The sequence below is a fragment of the Aquarana catesbeiana genome, linkage group LG07 (genome assembly GCF_042186555.1).
Source record: "Aquarana catesbeiana isolate 2022-GZ linkage group LG07, ASM4218655v1, whole genome shotgun sequence".
Classification (NCBI taxonomy): Eukaryota; Metazoa; Chordata; class Amphibia; order Anura; family Ranidae; genus Aquarana; species Aquarana catesbeiana.
Genome location: NC_133330.1, coordinates 29,332,681 through 29,351,083, shown reverse-complemented (window position 1 = coordinate 29,351,083; position 18,403 = coordinate 29,332,681). Strand labels below are relative to the sequence as shown.

Sequence of the window (18,403 nt, the reverse complement as noted above, 5' to 3'; positions counted from 1 at the left end):
TCAATACGACCTACCTGAATATTGTTGCTGACCATGTCCATCCCTTTATGACTACAGTGTCCCCATCTTCTGATGGCTCCTTCCAGCAGGATAATGCACCATGTCACAAAGCTCCAATCATCTCACCACTGGTTTCTTTAACATGACAAGGTCACGGTACTTCACACTCACCAGATCTTATCCAATAGAGCTTCTTTGGGGTGTGGTGGAATGGGAGATTGTCATCATGGATGTGCAGCCGACAAATTTGCAGCAACTGCGTGATGTTATGTCACCATGGACCAAAATCTCTGAGGAATGTTTCCAACACCTTGATGAATTTATGTCACAAAAACGAAAGGCAGTTCTGAAGGCAAAAGGGGGTACAACTCGGTACTAGCAAGGTGTACCTACCTAATAAAGTGGCCGGTGAGTGTAGATGTCTCTGTTCTATTGCATTCTGGATGGAGCGCGGGAGAAACGAATTGCTTAGATATGCTAATGTTTCGTTAATATTTTTTAAGTTATGTTTCTTCATGAATAAAATTTTGTTTACTATTATACTATTGCATATTTTGGTATATTTTTACATAGGACATTACCAAGTGCCTTTAAAGTCCACCCAGGGGAACCCTTTTTGTATGTGTTTTAAAGGGAGGACTGTGATAAGGGGGGGGGGGTATGATGTAAATGGGTGGTCTCGGGACACCGATGTAAAAAAAAGAAGGAGGCTATGATGTGAAGGGCAGGCTAAAGACACTGATGTATAGGGTGGAACTGTGATGTGTTATACTGCAAACACGTGATTCGAACCTCTGCCAAAAGAACACATTACTGACCGGTCCTCCATAAGTTTTAATTTAAGACCCCCGGTCTACTGTAATTATATGAATGTCATTCGTTCATAACAAATAAAATAACTGAGCCATGTCATCCACAATCCCTTCTTTATTTCCTTTTGGTCACACAAACAAAAGACCCCAACATTAGGATCTTTAGCAGTTTACCAACAGGCATACATTTTTTTTTCTTTTTTTAAATGGTGCCCCCTGCTGGCTGTTCATGTAAAAAACAAAACGACAACAAAAAAAAAAAAAAAAAAAAACGCTCTCCTTGTAACTGAGTGGCACCACCACTTTTATTATTACACACAAAACGTTATGTGTTAACAGAATGTGGAATATGTTTGTGCTGAATTATCAGCATTAGAATTCTAACCTTGAGAAATTGGACATAAAAAAAAAAAAAAAAAAAATAGGAAAAAAAAAAAAAAAAAAGTCTCCTTTCTCAAGTTCCCCCAATTAACCCTTTTCCCCAAAAAAATGTATCGCATCCCCCTGCGGGTAATTCTAGGCACGCACTTCATAATAATGTCATTCACAGCCAAATTGTTATGAAAGGAAGGAACAGATGTGTACACGTTTAGCTTCCATTAGTCAATCAGCAGCTGACTTCTCATGGAAGCCAGGGGCATTCTTTAGCCTCTCTGTTGGGTTTACTGTGGGACAGACAGTGGTTTTAATAAAGATGGCAGCAAATTGCCTTCCAGCAAAAGTAAAGAAAAAAAAAAAAAAGAAGATTTATAAATCAGGGGATAAGGAAATTGCAAAAGAAAAATAAGAGCTCTGTATGAAAAAAAAAAAGGAGCATGATGTTGATTCGGTATGAGTATTGCACATCATCGTGCCTTAATCTCACAAGCATTTTTACTTTTTTTTTTTTTTATTATTTATTTTTTTAATGCAGGAAAGGACAAAGCTTTGGAATTCAGGGGTCATTACAATCTAAAGAGCCAGCAAGCTCTATTGAGGACCTAAGCCCGAGGAGCACCTAGTGAGGCCTGCAGAGCTCACAGTCTCAGAGGATGTTAGTCAGGCACAAATTTGATTTTTGGCTCCGAGGTTTGTCCAGACCTGCTTTAATGAAAATATCTGGGCTACTACAATGCGTCTAAAATGTTGTCGATTTTGTTGACCAGCTCCTGGCGCTTGTTGGCGTGCTGCTTCTCGCTCTCTATGTAATTGTCCTTTTTCAGCTTGCCAGCGACCAGACGTTCAGCTTCTGAAGAAGATTTGAGCACGATCTCCTTTACTTGACTGTCGAGCTTCTGAATCTCTGCAACCTGTGGGCAGTCATAAAAAGACACATCTAGGTGAGCCAGACCTTTTACATGAGAACAAGAATCAAGCAGCTTTTAACCACTTCAATACCAGGGCACTTTAACCCCCTTACTGCCATTTTTCAGCACTGTCGCACTTTGAATGACAATTGCGCGGTCATGCAACACTGTACCCATATGAAATGTTTATCTTTGAGACAATGCAACGCTGTATTTTATAATGCAAAGATGCACGGTTTCATTAAAAAAAAAAAAAAACAAACAAACATAAAAATCACCTTATCACATAGGTCTGACCCTTCCGCTTTCAGTTTGGCTTGCAGAGATGCAATTTCATTAGTCAGGTTCTTGTGATCCATCTCTAAAGTTTTCTTGCCGCTGTTCAAACTGGAAATATCTCTGACCTGTTTATATTTATTTACGGCTTCATCAAAGTGACGGTACAGACCGAGCCTCTTGTTCACCAGGGTAAGGATCTGCTCTGTAATACAAGCCACTTTCATCTTTGCTTCTACCGCGGGGTCCTAAAGAGATAAAAGAAAAATTCATCAAGGAGGGAGAATTCAGAATTTCCTGAGGAAAATTCATCATCAGGACAGGTATGAAGCAGCCGCAGCATCACACAGGTGAGGAAGTGGTGGGAGATAAACACTCACAATCCCAAGTTCTAAATGGCGCAGTTTAACAAACAAGACTTTAAACATATATTTTCATCAAGCTAAACCGCATCAAAAAAAAAAAAAAAAAGAAAAAAAAAAAAAAAAGGGGGGGGGGGGGGGGTAAGATCGACATGCCCTACGCTAGGCTGTTGTCTTCACTCTCTCAGTGAATTTAGACCTTTTTTTGTCTTAAGTAAACCATCACTATAATTATATATATATTTTATAGTGATGGTTTACTTAAGACAAAAAAGGTCTAAATTCACTATGCTTACCTATAGGTACTGTAAATATCTCCTAAACATGCACTGTTTAAGATATATTCACTGAATACTGTGCCGATTACATCATTGGCGCACGTGCGCTGAAGGAAAGGCAGCCTGTGCCGGTTCTTCAGGCGAGTGTGCCGTGACCGGCGGCTCCCGTAAGCATGCGTTGGAGTGACGTTAAACAACTGGAGTCCGCGGACATGGAAGATAATGGATGTGGCCTCCTGCAGGGACGAGGGCTTAGTTTGCAGGCGAGTCTAACATAATTTGCACTGGTGTGAACCCAGCCTCAAAGAGTAAATTTTTTTTTTTTATACCTGCAAAGTAAATGCATAATGTGCTAGTATGCATCGCATACTAGTACATTATGCATTTACTTTGCAGGCATAAAAAAAAAAAAAAAAAAAAAAAAAAAAAGACAGAAATAAAGAAAGAAAAAAGAATTTACTCTTTGAGGCTGGGTTCAGTGCAAATTGGATGCGGGGGGTTTCACAACTCCGCAGCGGTTCCGGTGCAAACTGCACAGGAGCCCTGTGCGTCTTTTGTTCCGTTTCAGGTCCGAATTCAGCCCAAAATCAGACCTGAAACAGTGAATGAAGATGCACTGGACACATGCTGTGAGCCGGTTCGTTCTCGAGTGTGAACTCAGCCTGAAGCAAGATGGTTCTACTTTATTACTTTATTGTACATGTTATGCTATATCCATCTTTCTACAAAAGTTTGCTCTGAAACACTCCTGAAGAAGCAGATGGACCGCAAAACGTGTTAAAAACTGGCTAATTATGCCTTTTAGACTGCATTATTGAAAAAGGAGTAATTCACCTATTCAAAAAAAAAAAAAAAATGCATTATTTTCTTTGTTATGAACCTGTAAAGTATTGCACCTATGATCAGCAGAGCAGATTGTGGGTGTAATAATGCCACTGTCCTGCAGACTGTTTGGTCGTACACCGATACTGCCAGGCAGTGACAGGAAGCATGAATGAACTACCACAGTGCTCAACAGCCCCATCGTAGTTTATTGAGAACTACAAGCCGACAGCCGCAAAGGCTGTCAAGCCCTGTAGGTTTTCCATTCACAGAACAGAATAGATGACAGGTTTATAACAGATTGTGACAGCTAGCAAGGGGGAGAAGATCCCTGCTAGCTGTCAGAACAGGGGATCAGGGGCCAATGCATCCGTAACATGTTACAACCTGAATATGGGTGTAACATGTTACAAAAGGTTAACGTATCCTTTAAGTTTGTGCCCATTTGTGGTCATTGTAGCCCAGAATTGAGAGTAATTTTTGTTATTTCCGTAATGTTGTTTTTACGTATTTTTATATACATGTTGTAATAAAGAATACAGTTTAACTTTTCACATGTTGTAATGTCTATGTTGTAAAGTCCTATGAAAGTGCACATTGCCTCAAAGAAAAAAAAAAAAAAAATTCTCTCTATACATCTTTGGAACATGTTCCAGCATCTGCAGCCTCTCACCCCCTCCCTGCGACAACAGGCCAGGGATCTTCTCTCCGCACCCACTGTCACAATTTCAAAACAGTTTCCTGTGAATGAATGCCTACAAATACAGTCATCCATTGCAGCTGATGGCTTGTAGTTTTTAGTGAGCTGCAAGGACGTTGGGGAGCATTCTCGTAGTTCACTGATCTTCCTACTCTGGTAACTGCCTGCCCACATGAGGTACGAGCAGAGTCTGCAAGAGTTGGACATTGCATCTGTGATCTGCTGATCATGGGTGCAATGCTCTGAAGGCTCTTTAGAAAAAATAAAAATGCACTTTACCTGCAAAAAACTTGCAATTTTTTTTTTTTTTTTTTTTTTAAAAAGGTGAACTTTTCCGTTCAATGGAATTCACTACTTACATACCATACTTGGCTTTTGGCTCTGTCTCTTTAGTAGAGCAGAAACAAACATGCAATTATGGTGCAAATCTTTACAAAACATGCAAAGAGAAAATCTAATAGAAGAAGAAAGGAGAAGGAAGAAACCACACAGGCATATTTTGGGCTTTTCCATGTCCTGTAGAAACAAACTTGAGGCCTCAGGGAAAAATATATCCTAAAGCTCCTTTCACAAGGGGCAGACTCTGGCTGTAATCTGCTTGCTCAGCAGGGGATCTCTCTGCCGATCCCTGCTGAGCAGGCGGATGATCGGTCCATGTCGTCACTCATGCAGAGCGGGACACAGACTACTCTCCGCTACGGGCCACCGGATGTAAAGACGGACCGTCTGTCCGTTTAACCCCAACTGCCATCCCATCTGAAGAACAGAACATATCCTCATCCATCTGTTTTTGGAGGCTCTGAGTGGATGTAGGGGGGTGTAAACGAACACGTCTTTTTACACCCACCACTCCATAGAGAAGAAAGAAGGTTTCGATCGAGTCCGCCTGAAAAACTGAAAGGCGGACTTGTTCGGCACGTTCGTGTGAAAGGGGCCTAAATCTATCCACACGCTAAAAGGCATGTAGGAAGGTAACTACCCTTGTCTAAATTGGCCCTAGTATATTTACGCATGCGAGATAGGGAACTTAAAATGGGATGCTACTTGAGGACAGGGCCTGATGTAAATGTCCCCTATGTAAAGTGCAAACTCTCGGCACTATATAAATTCCTGTAATAGATATATAGCTGAAGAACTGATGTAGGTGCGAGACTGCAAGGATTGAACACCTATTTATAAAATCTGCCACATAAGCTAGAGTTTGAGATGCTGCTCAGGTTACATTACCCCATGGTCATCCTGCCAAGTTTGGCAATCTAGGCAAAATGTTTAAACTTCAAAAATTAACGATAGATTCCCCTCAGGTTTCCATGCTCTGTCCTCATGTTTGTAGCCACAGGGTATGGGAATGCCTAGAATGCACCTGTATGGCTCCTTTGTCATTTTTTTTGGTCCAATTTGCCATTTGTATGTTTTGTAAAAATTCCTCTCCCCAAAAAATTAAATAATGTGTGTGTGTGTGTGTGTGTGTGTGTGTGTGTGTGTGTGTGTTGCTTCCTGCTCTCCAAAATAAGTGATACAAAAAGATGAACACAACTGACCAGAACCAGCTGGTACATAGAACAAGAGGATGCAGCGAAGGTTGGAAAGGTGGTAATAAGGGATGAATTTACGAGAAGTGGAGAGAGAAGAGAGATTACAAACCTTAGTGATGGAGAAGTCCAGCCTGACGTAGAGGATGACTGTAAAGAAGAGGATGTAGAAGGCTCCAACCACCAGCAGAGGCTCCTGGAGCATCAGGATCTTGTTGAAGGTGTAATGGATCACTACATCCTGGATGTGCTGTTCAACCAGATTGTTCTTGTAAGCCACAATAACTGGACGACCAAACGTGTCAAGATACGTGTAGTGCAGCTCGTTGGGGGCTTTATTTACATCATATGGGTAGTCCACATGGATATTTCTAAAAATGACAAAATAAACTGCTGAACCTGAGCAGAAGACAAAATAGGATTTTGTACTTACCATAAAATGCTTTTCTTGACGTCCACTGAGGAACACAGCTTGATAATTAAAGCAGAACTTCACGCTCCCAAAATCAACATTGACCATTTTTAATACTTAAGCATTAGTAAACAGATATATTTACTTGTGTTTTTGCATGTTTCTTCCTGGTTACTTCCTAGTTTCTTATCTAGGCAAATGTTATACATCCCAGGAGTCTTCTGGAGGTTAGGAGGGGTTCTCTCAGCTAAGAACACCCTCCTGCCTGCATGCCTGAGATGAAGGGAGGTGGATTCCAGAAAGTAAATGCTACACTCAGGGATGCCTATCCCACACCCACCTAACAACCCCATTAAATCATTCCCCGACATTACCTTTTGTACCACCACCCCCTTCCTTTAGAATGTAAGCTCTATGAGCCGAGCCCTCCTGTCCCTTCTGTATTGCAATTGTGCTGTCCCCCTCTACATTGTAAAGCGCTGCGTAAACTGTTGGCGCTAAATAAATTGTAAATAATATTATTATTAATACTACACAAATCATCTGCCCTTATGCAAGATGGCCACAGCCAGAAATGCTAGGCAGTATTTTTCAAAGTGATTTCTCAAGAAAATAAAAGCATGGAGTTTGCTTTGAATATTAAAAACAAATTCAACAGCAGTTTTGCTTTGTGGTTCTCAGATGCAGTGTAGTTCCGCTTTTAGCAACCTAAGCAGCAGTATAACCCCTAGGTTACTTAAAGTGGAACATTACCCACATCAACTTTATTTTTATCAAGTACTCTATCAAGGAACATCTATTCCTCAATATTTATGCTACCAAAATTAGTGCTGTAAATTGCCTCCAGCATTGCTCCTGTTTCTTCTTGCTGGAGGATGCCATTTTTGTTGAAGCGCAGAGCTGGGGTAAATCTTTAGGCTGTCAGCAGATTAGCCTCTAAATTTTTGGCACAGTGCCGAAAAAGAGCTACCGAGCGTGTGCAGAGCAGGGTGAGACAGTGCATTACTCAATTTTTATTGCAATATAGGCACTTATTTTTAATGTTTTACAAAAAGGTGCCAGTCTGAAGTCATTCAGCAGGATTTAATTTTATGACTAAAGTTGCAATTATCAAGCAGTGTCCCTCGGATCAGTGGTTCTCAAACTCAGTCCTCCCAACGGGCCACGTTTTCCTTTACTTTGCACAGCTGCTTTAAAACAATATCAATGACATGGTATTGATAAGAGCCATTTTATCTAAGGGAAGTTCTAAAAACATGGCACGGTGGGGGTGCTTGAGGACTGCGGTTGAGAACCGCTGCCTCAGACGAGTAATATATTACAGGAAAATCATTTATGCAGTTAGACAATAGAATGGCTTACTTTGCGCCTTCAGGTAAGATGATTTTAACGGTCAGCGAATCCAAAAGTTGCTCATCAAACACGTGGTCGATGAAACGCATCTTCAGAGCGTACTGATCACCTGTGGAAGGAGACACCAGAATGAAACCAGACTGCTGGTGGCAACACAATTCTATGATCTGGGCCCCTCAGCAAAAACCTATAAAAACTCATTACAACAGCTTAGGTCTCAAATTCTACTAATCCTTGTTAACTGAAGTATGAAGACTGGTTGCTATGAAGCAGTAAAGACAGTTCAGTGCCCAACACAAGATTTAATTCAGACTCACCAAGGTTGTAGAGGTATTCATAACTTGGCAGGTTGTATCCAACCATGTAATGTGTTTTCCAGCCTCCGAACAGTGGGAATCTGGGCCGGATCTCCATCTCCACGGAGTCCTCAAGAATTAAGAGGTGGCTCGTGGAGATATTTCCAATCTCATCCCTGTAATATACATCCTGGGCAGCAGCGGGCAGGATGGTCTGGAAGACAAAACTTACTCGTAAGCAAAATTACTCCAAGATGTGGGACCCCAGAGATAAAGCTGAACTCATTTGAACACACTCATCACCCACAAAATAAAGTGTGTGAAAAAAAATTATATTTTTATATATATATATATATATATATATATATATATATATATATATATATATATATATATATATATATATATATATATATAAAATATATATTTATTTCACATATACACACACACACACACACATTACACTCTCACAAAAGTGAGTACACCCCTCACATTTTTTGTAAATATTTTATTATGTCTTTTCATGTCACAACACTGAAGAAATTACTTTTCTACAATGTAAAGTAGTGAGTGTACAGCTTGTATAACAGTGTAAATTTGGTTTCCCCTCAAAAGAACTCAACACACAGCCATTAATGTCTAAACTGCTGGCAACAAAAGTGAGTACATCCCTAAGTGAAAATGTCCAAATTGGGCCCAATTAGCCATTTTCCCTCCCTGGTGTCATGCTACTCATTAGTGTTAGAAGGTCTCAGGTGTTAAATTTGGTGTTATCGCTCTCACTCATACTGGTCACTAGAAGTTCAACATGGCACCTCATGGCAAAGAACTCTCTAAGGATCTAAAAAAAAAAAGTTGCTCTACATCAAAATGGCCTAGGCTATAACAAGATTGCCAAGAGCCTGTCAGTGCTCAGACCATACGCCGCACACTGCATCAAATTGGTCGGCATGGCTGTCATCCCAGAAGGAAGCCTCTTCTAAAGATGATGCACAAGAAATCCCACAAACCGTTTGCTGAAGACAAGCAGACTAAGGACATGGATTACTGGAACCATGTCCTGTGGTCTGATGAGACCAAGATAAACTTATTTGGTTCAGATGGTGTCAAGCGTGTGTGGCGGCAACCAGGTGAGGAGTACAAAGACAAGTGTGTCTTGCCTACAGTCAAGCATGGTGGTGGGAGTGTCATGGTCTGGGGCTGCATGAGTGCTGCCGGCACTGGGGAGCTACAGTTCATTGAGAGAACCATGAATGCCAGCATGTACTGAAGCATGATCCCCTCCCTTTGGAGACTGGGTTGCAGGGCAGTATTCCAACATGATAATGACCCCAAACACACCTCCAAGATGACCACTGCCTTGCTAAAGAAGCTGAGGGTAAAGGCAATGGACTGGCCAAGCATGTCTCCAGACCTAAACCCTATTGAGCATCTGTGGGGCATCCTCAAAACAGAATGTGGAGGAGCGCAAGGTCTCTAACATCCACCAGCTCCGTGATGTTGTCCTGGAGGAGTGGAAGAGGACTCCATTGGCATCCTGTGAAGCTCTGGTGATCTCCATGCCCAAGAGGGTTAAGGCAGAGCTGGAAAATAATGGTGGTCACACAAAATATTGACACTTTGGGCCCAATTTGGACATTTTCACTTAGGGGTGTACTCACTTTTGTTGCCAGCAGTTTAGACATTAATGGCTGTGTGTTGAGTTATTTTGAGGGGACAGCAAATTTACACTGTTATACAAGCTGTACACTCGAAAAGAACAGGCTAGGCTGCAACTTGTCATTCAACTTCAGTCAAGTCGCACCAGTGTGAATGGAGACTTACTGGACAGGGCTGACAATGATGCTTGACATTTTAGTACAAGACACACACAGGGGGTTATTTACTGAGGGCCAGTTCACATCATAGAAACGCAGTCCAGATACATTCTCAGATGCTTTTCTGCATGCGTGTTTGATGCAGTCCAGTGCATTTTTTCCTCCTTTTTTTTCTTAACCTTGCATAAAAAAACATGTGCATTTTTGATCTGTTTTACAGTGTTCCAGTATCTGAAAAAAGCAGCACGTTCTACGTTTTTTTTCTGGAACTGGAACTGACTGCACTGATGTGAACTATGCCATTGAAAACCATATAAGCTACTTTCCATGTGTTTTTGATGAAAAAACCAAAAACAAAAACAACGCACTGGACTGCATGTGGTGTGAACTAGAAGGCAAATCCACTGTGCACTACAATTGCACTTGGAAGTGCAGTCGCTGTAGATCTGAGAGGGACATCCAAGGAAAATAAAAAACAGCATTTTTACTTGCACATGATTAGATGATAGAAATCAGCAGGGCTTCCCCTCAGATCTACAGCGAATGTACTTCTAAGTGCAATTGTAGTGCACAGTGGATTTGCCTTTAGTAAATCAACCCCAGTGTTGTTAGCTCACTAAAGATGTCAAGAACTCACTGCATTTCTGGCAGATAAACTTTTTACTTGCTGCATTTTTAAATAGACAAAGCAAACAGGAGGTAATGTAAATGTACTACAAACATTAAAGTAGAAGTCCACCCAAAACCTAACCAAGGCCCTTTTCACACTTGTGCGACCTGAACGTTTTGTGATTTTGCCGCGATTCGAAGAAACACCTGTGTAATCTTGAGGTCTATGGACCGCAAGTCGCACCAAAGTCGAACCCACGTCCAAGCCACATGTCTAAGAGTTGTGACTTCCATCTTTTTTGAAGGTTGCTTAATACTACCCCGATTAGCCGATACCTACAATATACATAAACATTTAGAAGTTACTAGGAGCGTGTAGTTTTGCTCTAGTGCCAATAATGGCACCACTGTTTAGGTTTTAATTTTTGTTTATTGTAATGTATGTGGATCGAGCCCAAGTATGCCCCAGGCTGTTTGCGGTCAATTTCCGCACCAGAAACTAACTGCACTGGTGTGAACTAGAGCCACTGGAATACATGGAACACACTGCATGCATTTTTAGTGCAGAAAAAAAAAAAAAAAAAAAGCGCACGGAACTGCATCTGGTGTAAACTAGCACTAAATAAAATGCAAAAAAAATAAATAAATAATTTCCACAGACTCGGATGTAGGGATTCAGTAATCTGTGAGTTCTTAAAGTGACCTATTATTCCTCTCATCGGGTTTTCTAGGTTAGAGAGCGGTCACATAAGTGAGCAATATAAGAGCTTGCAACTGCCTCTATGCACAGGTAATGAGATCGCAAAAGACATAGTAAAAGGTCACCAAGCAGGAAGCGACCTTTCCTTTTACAAAAAAAAGAGGAGATTGCAGTTCACAGATGTCCTCCATTTCTTACCTTAAAGGATTTGACAGACGAAATGCCGCTGTCTGGCTGCCTCTGGTAGTCGTATCTGGAGAAGGGACCTTTCAGACTGGCTCCTGTGTGCTTTAAGTCAACGGTCTCCTCAACGGCAATGTTACCCCAGTGAGAGACTTCGATAAGCCGGGTCATGCTGGTAATTGTCAGGAAGGGGCTGTTGTTCTCATAGTGAATCTTCAGGGGGTCCTGAAGAAGAATTAGAGAAGGTCAATTTCCTCTGATGGGGACACAAACAATATAACCCAGCAAGCGTTCTAACCCTTTCCTTACTTTATCCGGTAATAAAAAAAAAAAAAAAAAAGTTCCCCTGTATACATTTTACTTGCAGTGGGGATATGCAGTTCTCGGTTGCAAGTAACATATTCAAATATGAACAGACAGCAATGCTGAAGAAATCTACATATCAGGCTGAAAAGGCCCTTACGTGACTCCAGGCAGGGATGTCCTTGAATGGACCATACTCAATAGTGTCATCAGATCGGGATGGGTTTCCCAGCTTGGTGTAGCTCTCGACATTTCTTGATGCCAGCTTAACACGCGTGGTTTGGGATGTGGTGGCGTACGGAGAGTAGAAGTAATGGTTTCCTTCAAAGGTGACAAACTGCTTCTCAGCCTGTGTGATCTGGGTGGGGTAAGGCTGCAGGACATGCGAATAAACAGCCTCAATGATGACCTTGGTCTTGGCTCCAGGGGACAGAGATGACGGAAGGGTGACTGAATATTGTTTTCCTCTATTAAAAAAGGAATAGATTAGAAACAAATCAAACACCCAGATTAATAAGCAGTTTAAGCAATAATTACACTTTGATGAACGATTAAAGTGGTTATAAAGCCTTAAGAAAAAAAAATAATAAAAAACCCTCTGATGCAAAATCTCCCCCATCCCATTTTTACTTACCCAAGGCTGATCCAGCGATGTGCACAAGAGCAGTAGCTCTTGCCGCTGTCTCCCTCCTCATTGGGCAGATTGATGGCAGTGGGAGCCATTGGCTCACAATGCTGTGCGAGCGGGGCCGGGCTACCCGCTCTGTGTCAATAGAGTGATACAGGGCAGCTCAGGAGTGAGCATGCATGGGTGCCCCCACAGAAAGCCGCTTTCCATGGGAGCACTTGCCGGTGAGGGAAGAAAATAAATAAAAACACCCCCACCAAAAAAAAACAAAAAAAAAAAAAAAACACTTTAATGTCACTTTACCTCTTTCGATTGCCTCTCTCCCAGGATACTGAATGGAAAATGCACCTCTACCCCCCACATTAAGTCAGGTGTATTCATCTTAATACAAAGCAGTGCAGTACCTGCAGTATTGATCCAGGCTCCTACAGGGAGGGAAAAAAGTATTTGATCCCCTACCCATTTTAGTACATTTTCCCACTGACAAAGAAATGATCTATAATTTTAATGGTAGGTTTATTTTAACCACTTCAATACAGGGCACCCCCCCGCCCCCCTGCCCAGACCAATTTTCAGCTCTGGAATCGATAGGGAATAAGTACAGCGCTGCTCCTATGGTGTTATAAAGATGGTTACACAATAAGCAGCTAACACACCTCTAAGACACAGGTAGAAGTAAATTAACAAAAAATATATATAGTGTAGCGCTGTGTGTGTAAATGGTAAAGGGTATAAAAACAGTGGGTTAGGCTCGAGCCATCTCGTAATGGCCAGCAAATAGACAGAAAATACTTCAAAATTAAATAAAAGTGACTCACTACAATCAAAAGTGCACTATATGTTATAAAATGACATGTAAATTATAATAATTACAACAAACCAGTGATTAAATGGTGAACAAGAGCAAATTATATATAGATAAAAGTTCAGCCAAAAGAGTCCATAAATATTAGAAAATGTGTTCCTGATAAAAATCAAAAACCACCACCGAAAGGTCTCTGAGGGTCAACTGGAGAAAACAACGATGGAAAGCTTCTGGTAGATGAAAAGGTAGAGCACCAAAATGAAACGAGACGTCTAAATATAAGACAGGACCATCACCAGAGTATCTGAGGAGGCTTACCGGAAGCAGGGGACTTGAAAAGACATACGTCTTACAAGTCTCAGAAAGCTTAATGAGCCGCCAGGGCTGGCAAGATGGATCATCGGGTGTCCACAACATCAAATGGGGGGGAAAGGAAAATCCTTGCACAGCCGGCAAATCAGCAGCACCTCCTCTTTGCTAATAACAGACCTCGCCAATTTTCAGCTCTGTCGCACTTGCGCAGTCATGCAACAATGTACCCAAACAAATTTTGTTTCATTTTGTTCTCACAAATAGAGCTTTTTCTTTTGGTGGTATTTGATCACCACTGGGGTTATTTTTTGTTAAACAAAAAAAAAAATTATTTTGTAAATAAGTTTTCTCCACTGACGGGCACTAATATGCAGCACTGATGGGCACTAATGAGGCGGCACTAATATGCAGCACTGATGAGGAGGTACTGGCAGGCATTACTGGTGGGCACCGATTGGCACCTTTAATGGTCACAGGCAGGCATCTTCCGTGGGTCTGCACCGATAATCAGCGCAGACCCCCTCCGTCAGGAGAGCAGTCGATTGGCTCTGCTCTACTCACGACTGTCAGTGCAAGTGAAGGAAAAGCCGATAAATGGCTCTTCCCGTTTACCATGTGATCAGCGGTGTCCAAATCCCAGCTGATCAGAGGCTCTTTACCGAGATGAGTGATGCAGTGTCAGACTGACACACCACACTAACGATCGCGGCTTATCCTGCTTGAAGTCATATGATGTCCAGTCAGGATAACTTAACCACTTTCCAGCTGTCATTCTGCTATATGGCTGGTGGGAAGGGGTTAACAGTGAAAGAGAACAAAAATATCCAGAAAAACAAAAACAAAAAAAACCCCAAAAAAACATGCATTTCAAAAAAGATAAATTGCTTTGCATTTTAATGAGTGATATAATAGGCTTCAATTGAACTTGCAGTAAACTTGCAGCACACAGTTCACATCTCTGCGAATTGTTCACTGTCTGCCCCTGAAATTTGCGGTAAATTCGCACCTGTCCGCCTCAAAGCGCAAGGCAAAGTCGCACTCGCAGGACAAAAAAAAGCATCAAAATTGCAGTACATCGCACCGCAGTAGTGTGAACCTAGCCTGAAGAGAGTCCTCCTAATCTCAGCTCCTTACCTGTAGAGAAGACACCTGAGAGCCAGAAATCTTGCCGATTGATAAGGGATCAAATACTTATTTCACTCACTAAAATGCAAATCAATTTATAAAACTTTTTTGAAATGCGTTTTTATGCATATTTTTGTTATTCTGTCTGTTAAAATAAACCGACCCTTAAAACTATAGATTGATCATTTCTTTGTCAGTGGGCAAACATACAAAATTAGCAGGGGGGTCAAATACTTTTGTCCCCCTCATTGCACACACCAGCTTCTTCAATTAGGCAAAGGCATAATAGGCAACCCTCATCAGCTATGTGTGCTCTTTGTGTTACAATGCAATCACATCATCCACATCAGGCTGGGTTCACACTGCTGCGGTGCGGGAACGCAGCGAATTTACTGCGGGTTCCCGCATCGCACCAACTCGCATGGCAGTTCACACTGCAATATATGCGAACTGCTGGGGAGTGTCATACAATGTTAATGACACCCCCAGTTCAGCCCGCATATCGCACTGCGAACTGACCATTCGGACATTTTCGGATCGCATAGGTGTGAACACCCATGCGATCCGATTCTGGTCCGAACAAAAAAAAGGGTCCTGTGCGAGTTTGGACCGAATGCGGTGCAATATCAGCCATACTATCTGTATGGCTAATATCGCAAAGCACAGACATCGCATGTGATGTGAACAGCAGTGCGCTGCGAATCACATACGATGTCTGCCACCGCAGCAGTGTGAACCCAGCCTCAATGCTGTTTTAAAAGAGCCAAATGTGGGGAGGAAGCAAACAAGCGAAGCTTCCCCTTTTGGGTGGAGCTCTGCATTAAGTTAGCTAATAAAACAGTATCGCTTTGACGCAAAACATTCTGAAATTCCAGTTTAAAAATGGAAGGCAAATCCTGAGCTTTCTTTAGCCATGGGATACATTTTCCTTTCTCTTGGTCAATAAATCTTTCCCTTCATTACACTTACTTTTTCCCCTTTAGCTCCTGCACTTCCAGGTAACCATCCTCCTCTTCTTCTCCCTTCACCTGTTGAAAGCAAAACCAGGGAAACATTACCAAAAAAATATAAACAAAGAACTCCATTAAAAACATTAACAAACCAAAAAAATAATCCGATGTTGGCTTTGTAGAGAAAGGCCACCCAAATAATAGGTGGCCATAGGCAAAATAACTGAACTGCACCCAAAACAGATATTTCAGGTTTGGTTGGACACTCCCTGGTTGATTCACTCACCGACTTTTATACTGAGAGCCCCACCAGCAAGAATTTACTCTAGCGGTTTGTGAGCTCTCCTTACACACTGAGGCCGGGTTTACACTATAACGCGCTGCGGATCGCACAAGAGTGCTGTGCGTCCCTGTTCCCCATTTCAGAGCCGAATCAGGGCCAATTCTATGCCTGAATTCGGCCCTGAAACGGAGCCAAAAACGCGCAGTTGTAAAGTGCGCTCCGCAGCCATCCCGGAGATAGGTGAACCGGCTCCATAGGGAGCCTGTCACATTCTCCTGCTATGCGAATCAGATGCGGGGAAACGCACATCTAATTCGCATAGGTGTGAACCCGGGCGAAAAGTAAAAGCCTTTAAAAGCTGAATTCCCGCTTTATGTAGCATTTTACAATGTGTACATTCAGATCAGTTGGACTCAGATCTGATTATCACTCGGGAACATATGTTATTTTAATTTAAAAAAAAAAAAAAAAAAAAAAGGGGGGGGGGGATTGGGTCAGCCATTGTCACCTTGTCCGTGCCAGAAAAAGGGGCAACCTACCTGCAAAGAGGGCCCCCCCTTCTCACCCACTGCACCTTCATCCATCACAGCCGGCACTGTGTTGGGGACATGGGCATCACTTGGTCATGTGACAGTGCTCGGGAATAATGACTGGCTGATAAGATTTAGCCTGCTCTGCATTATGATCATATCAAAGGTTATCAATCATTAAAATATTTTCGGGATGGTGATAACTGTGAGCTTATGTGTCTCTAGAGGAAAGCAGAAAAATAAACCATTTAAAAAAGGTGGTGATAACCTACTACTAAGATAAAAAGATTTATAAGTCAGTTACATTTTCATTACTACAGAAAAGTAATGACTGCACACCCAAAGCAAAAATAATGTTCATTAACTGAACATCAATGGCCAAACTTTTTTTTATATATAGAACAGGGAAGGGTTAAAACCTGTCAGTTTATTTTTTGCACTCTGTCTTGTTAGGAAAGAGAAGTAAAGGCAAAGCTCCCCATCCCAGGCGGGCAACAGAAGGGAAAATAAATCATTTACAAAACGTGGGGGAATTGCCTCTTGCACCGTTGTTGTTGGTACAGAAGACCCAGCTAGATAAAAACTAACATGTTTGATTCGGTGACCAGGGCAAAAAGAACATGTTATACCTACCTCCTATGTGTAGTTGGTTTTGCACAAAGCAGACCCGGATCCTCCTCTTCTCGGGTCCCCCTGCCAAAGCTTCTAGCTCACCCACCCCCCCACCTCTGCTGAGTGCCCCCATAGCAAGCGGCTTGCACTCGGGCATGCTCTGTGTCCATCGGTCCCACCCTCTCCTCAATGGTTGTGATTAACAGCAACAGGAGCCAAAAAAAATGTTGGTCCTATATAGACTTTAAAAAGGAGTTTTAAAAAGGCAGAAGGTTTTTTACCTTAATGCATTAAGAAAAAAAAAAAAAAAAAAAAAAAACCTTGTTTGTAGCAGCCTTCCCAGCACTCCCTAATTACTTATCTGAGCCCCATCTCTCTCCAGTGATGACCACAAATGTCCAAGCCGTCCGGGACACTCCTGATTGGAGGAGGCACAGCAGCGGCGCCATTGGCTCCCACGGCTGTTAAAAGTCAATCAGGACTCCGTGTCTGAATGGATAGATGGAGCTCTGACTCGGCTTCCCCCATAGAAAGCTGCTGGCTGCAGGGGCACTCAATAGAAGGGAGGGGCCAGGTGAAGCAAAGAGACCCGAGAAGGAGGATGCTCTGTGCAAAAACCAACTGCACAGGTATACTGGAGGTATAACATGTTTTTTTTTTGTTTGTTTTTTTTAAATAACAAACAACACTTTACAAGCACTTTAAAATGGGGTTGGCAACAATTTGATCATGGCCATGCGATGGGTAGATTGTGTCCTAGCCCTGTAGACACTTCGCCATAAGCAGTTTTATACACCCCCACATGAAGAGTGGCTCAACCTCACAGTTTTCAAGTACCCCCCAACGGGCCGTGTTTTGGGAACTTCCCTTAGATAAAATAGCTCTTATAAACACCATGTCAGTAATACTGATTTAAAGCAAATGTGCAAAGTAAAGGAAAACATGGCCCGTTGGGGGTACTTGAGGACTGAAGTTGAGAACCACGGGTGTAGAGAAGCTGTAGCAAGACTAGGATAACTATTGTGCTGTGCTGGTGCCCACGACTACCCTTGTGCATTCAAACTTGGCACTTGTATGTGACATCTTTAACTCCAGGGATGAATGTGAGAGGCGAGAGGTGTATTGTATGGATTAGCACAGTAGAAAAAGGTGGTGGGGGGGCTCAGCACCACTTCCCTGCTAAACATATTATGATGGGGGGAGGGGAGGACACTGAAAGCGGATGTAAGAAGATATTACTGGGGCTCCCCATTGACCACCAATGTAAGCAAAGCATTATGTTAATGTTTGTGTTGGGCTGTTACACTGACAGCCCCCCAGGTGATCAATGGTTTTTGTGCCTTTATTTTAAAACTCCACATCTATGGGGTTGGCTTTAAAATAAGGTGAGGAGTTCATATAAATCGATATAAGTGAC

The 18,403-nt window shown here is 42.1% G+C and overlaps 1 protein-coding gene across 1 annotated transcript; it reads right to left on the bottom strand.

Moving 5' to 3' along the window:
• Positions 1-909: 909 nt before the first annotated feature.
• On the bottom strand, positions 910-15,639 carry RPN1 (ribophorin I; the record flags this gene model as incomplete). The annotated part of the gene is given in 8 exon segments (XM_073591861.1): positions 910-2,101; positions 2,377-2,622; positions 6,181-6,439; positions 7,843-7,942; positions 8,151-8,343; positions 11,454-11,663; positions 11,902-12,208; positions 15,581-15,639. Coding segments are annotated over 8 exon segments (1,557 nt in total), but the record flags the coding sequence as incomplete, so codon positions are not given.
• Between the last annotated feature and the right edge of the window lie 2,764 nt (positions 15,640-18,403).